Source organism: Cotesia glomerata, linkage group LG10, assembly GCF_020080835.1.
Source record: "Cotesia glomerata isolate CgM1 linkage group LG10, MPM_Cglom_v2.3, whole genome shotgun sequence".
In the NCBI taxonomy this organism is placed as follows: Eukaryota; Metazoa; Arthropoda; class Insecta; order Hymenoptera; family Braconidae; genus Cotesia; species Cotesia glomerata.
In genome coordinates this window covers 4,957,257-4,960,858 of record NC_058167.1, presented here as the reverse complement: position 1 = coordinate 4,960,858, position 3,602 = coordinate 4,957,257, and the positions used below count along the sequence as shown (strand labels likewise).

Below are 3,602 nucleotides of genomic sequence, written 5' to 3'. Positions count from 1 at the left end.
AAAAATATGAAATTATTAAAAAAAGTTTTCTTACCAAGCAGTAACAAAAATTTCTTTAATTCGTGAATACGAAAACGCGAGAAAAATGTAATATTTTGAGTTACGTTTTTCAAAGATCATTATGGTGATGATAAATATGTGGAATTTAAATTGTTATCAAACTTGGTCTCGTTTAATTGTAAATAATAAGAAAAAAACTCAACGAAAATTGTATATCCAATTATGTTTATATTATTGTACAAATTGTTAATAAAAAGAAAAAAAAATTCTTAAAGAAACAATAATGATAAGAAAAAAGAATTTTTTTTTTAGCGATCAAATAAGCATTAAGCATTATGAGCCGTGTATTTTTGAATTTTACAAATTTTTTTTAATTTTTAATAAATAGTTACTCACCCAGAATCGCCCTAAATACCTGTGGGTCTATTCCAACATTTTTGTTCAACCGAGTGCCTTTTGCAGAAAAATTAGTGATTTCTGATTGATATATTTCCAGTAGTGCTTCTTTCACCAGTGCCTTCCAATCTGATATATCCGGAGATATGGAGGATTTTCTTTCGATATAAGAAATCACGTTTTTTGGAAAATAGATGTTGTAACTTTCCCAGATTTTAGTCTGTCAAATTATTGAATAAAATAAATAATTGTGTTTAATTTTACATAACCTCAGAAAATATGCAATTTAATCATAAGGTCGTTTGTTAGATGTATAATAAAACATAAAGTGAAGCTTACCTTACTCGGACCAGGTTCCAGGAGATGATGCACTGACTAGAAAAAGAAGAAAATGAAAACGAGAAATCAAAATCAAAGTTTCCAATTATTACCTTATCTTGGGATTCAGAATCACCCTGCCAGGTAATGTTCTTCTTTAGAGCAATCACAATTTTTTTGAAAAATTTGAGATTTTCTTCAGAAACTATAAAAAAAAAATACCCGTTACAAATTTATAAAATTTCATTAAAAAAAAACATCCTTACTTTCATCAGGAGCAACGGCGGTTTCTTTTGTTCTTTTCTTCCAAGCTATGTTATTAATTACTGTCGTGTAATTTTGTCTAGTTATTTTTTCGGTGGCGAACCTTGATTGAACCCATTCTATAAAATAAAATGTAACATTATTAATTATCTCATTTAATATAATACTTCAAACAAACTTACTTAATAGCGTCACATAGAAATTAGAATCAATGCCTGGATAATCACAGCTTCGTTTACCGTTGGCTGAATAATGCCCAATCGTATCACCATAGACTTCTTGGATCACTAACGCAACGAATTTTTTCCAGCTAGGATTTCCTACTTTGTCGACAGAATTATTAATGATATAAGTAATTCTGTCTTGAAGTAAGAACACTCCAGAACCGGTCAATATTTCAACCTGTAAATTAATAATAAATTAAATTTACTTCAACAATTATTAAAAACAATTTTAGTAAATTAAAAAATAAAAGGATATCTTTTTCGATAAATTTAATATAAAGATATGTTAAATAAAACCTTGTTATCTCCGGGCGCAGAAAAATCATTTGGTATCTGTAAAACGTATTTTTGTCATTAGTTATAAAAATAGTGATTATTTTTTTCTATTGAAAAAAATTACATAATGCGATTTCGAATAAAAACATTGAATTCAAGAGATAAGTATGTTATCATTACATACTAACTTTTACTACTATGAATTAAATTTTTTATTAATAATTATTAAACTCTAACATAGAAACAATATTAAAGACAAATTTTTAATGCAGTAGTATTATAATATAAAATAATATTGGTTTGAAATTGTATTATTGTTTATTTAGAAATCATTTTTTTCCATCTTAATTAATAAATTATTACCTGAGTAGTTACACATAACTTGGCATTATTTTTACTTTGGTACTTATGTGCATCTTCAAGACCAGCGTAAACTTTAAGAAAACTCCGAACATCATCTTCAGTAACTAAAAAAATCAAAGAAAACCCGTGCAAAAAAATACATTCAATTTGAGTTAATTATTATTATAAAAAATAATTTACAATCATTAGGCATAAATGTATGCAGTGCTCCAATACTAATATCATGCGCCTCAATATCTTCAATTCTCTTCACTTCGATTCCATCATTCATAATTGTTTCTCCAGAAAAGGTAGATGCTGCGCCAGTTATATCTTCTTGTGTAGATTGTAAACCAGTTGTTTTTTCAAGAAGAGATTGTTCATCAGTTATTTTTTCAGGAGTACCTGGTGTACCAGATTTCTCAATTGTTGAATTATTATCAGCAGTTGTAGTTGAAAATACAGTTTCATTGGCTTTTGAAAAATCAAGTGGTTCTATAGTTGACACGTCATAGTTTACTTTAGAATAGTCAATCAACTGAAATTCCCGATTGTTCGAAGAAGAGCTCACTTTGCTTTGAGTATTGCGTAATGATTGAGACTCATCCAAAATCATAGAATTACCAATCACTTCAACGTTTGTAACAACCGGACCAGCACTTACTTTCGAAACTGGCAATTTAGATGATTTTATGTTTGACTGAAGTCTTTCAAACAAAGATGGAGTAGTTGATAATTCATCTTCAAGACTATTTATTCTTTGAACTTTAGATTTTTTTATATTTTTATTGTCTTCAGTATTTTTTCTTTTAAGCTCTAGTACTTCTTTTGAGAATAATTTATCGTTAAAGTTACGAATATTGCCTTTATCATCGAGTAATATATTATTTAACTTCTCATAATTAGCTGTAAAAAAATCAAATTATTAATATGAGCATTGGTTAAGAGAAAAAAAAAAAAAATCCAAAAAAAATTCCCACAAAAAAATAGGAAATATAAATTTACTAATTAAAAAATTTCATGTCACAAAATTATAATTACAGAAAATATTCAAAGTCTGACGTAAATTTCATAAAAATTCATTTGATATTTTAGAGGTTAGAAATATCAATACCTAAATTTTGTAACAAAAATTAATTTAAAAAGAACATAACTTACTGTCAAATGCAATAATTTTTGCATCATGTAATTCTACTTTTTTTTTTTGGAAAGTTTCCCACTTCAATTTTACTATAGAACCGATTGTACGGTTTTTACGGGGTAACTTTGATGCTGGTATTATGTCTTTACTTCCTTCTTCAACCCACCATATCAAAGTGAAAGATTTTTTAGACACATTATTTTCGCCAGTACGTTTTTTGGGGGGCATTTTTAATAAATTTAATTATGAATAATTTATATTTATATTATAATTTATAATAAAATCTGAATATAAACGTAAGATGATGAGCGTCACCAACGATTGCTTACAGAAAAATTGACGCCATATTTGCCTAACAAATACTATATATTTTATGGTAAATAAATATCGAGAGTTATCGACTATCGATGTTTCGGTAGATAATGCAGTGTTGCGCCGGCGCATACAGCAAATTTTTCTTATGTTGTCATGGCCGAACAGAATCTTGTTTATATTAATAATTAATATACAACTGTTGTTGAGTAATTAATTTACTAAATTAAAAATTTACAAAAACTTAAATCATTTCACGATGAATAATCGAGTCCCAATTCCGCGAAAATCTTTCTACCAACTTACAGCAAAACAAAAACAGAGAAATT

The 3,602-nt window shown here is 27.3% G+C and overlaps 1 protein-coding gene across 1 annotated transcript; it reads right to left on the bottom strand.

Annotated features, from left to right (window-relative positions):
• Window positions 1-1,472: 1,472 nt before the first annotated feature.
• Window positions 1,473-3,189, bottom strand: LOC123273361. The gene is made up of 5 exons (XM_044740764.1): window positions 2,979-3,189; window positions 2,676-2,726; window positions 2,022-2,585; window positions 1,842-1,945; window positions 1,473-1,535 (listed from the first exon to the last, which is right to left on the bottom strand). The coding sequence occupies exons 1-5, from the start codon at window positions 3,187-3,189 to the stop codon at window positions 1,473-1,475; spliced, it is 993 nt and encodes a 330-aa protein (XP_044596699.1).
• Between the last annotated feature and the right edge of the window lie 413 nt (window positions 3,190-3,602).

Coding starts and splice junctions, on each gene's coding strand:
- LOC123273361 (XM_044740764.1), bottom strand. CDS start 3,189: ATGCCCCCCAAAAAACGTACTGGCGAAAATAATGTGTCTAAAAAATCT. Junction 2,727..2,978: donor AAAAATTATTGCATTTGACA/GTAAGTTATGTT, acceptor ATTTTTTTACAG/CTAATTATGAGAAGTTAAAT. Junction 2,586..2,675: donor CGATGATAAAGGCAATATTC/GTAACTTTAACG, acceptor AAAAATCTAAAG/TTCAAAGAATAAATAGTCTT.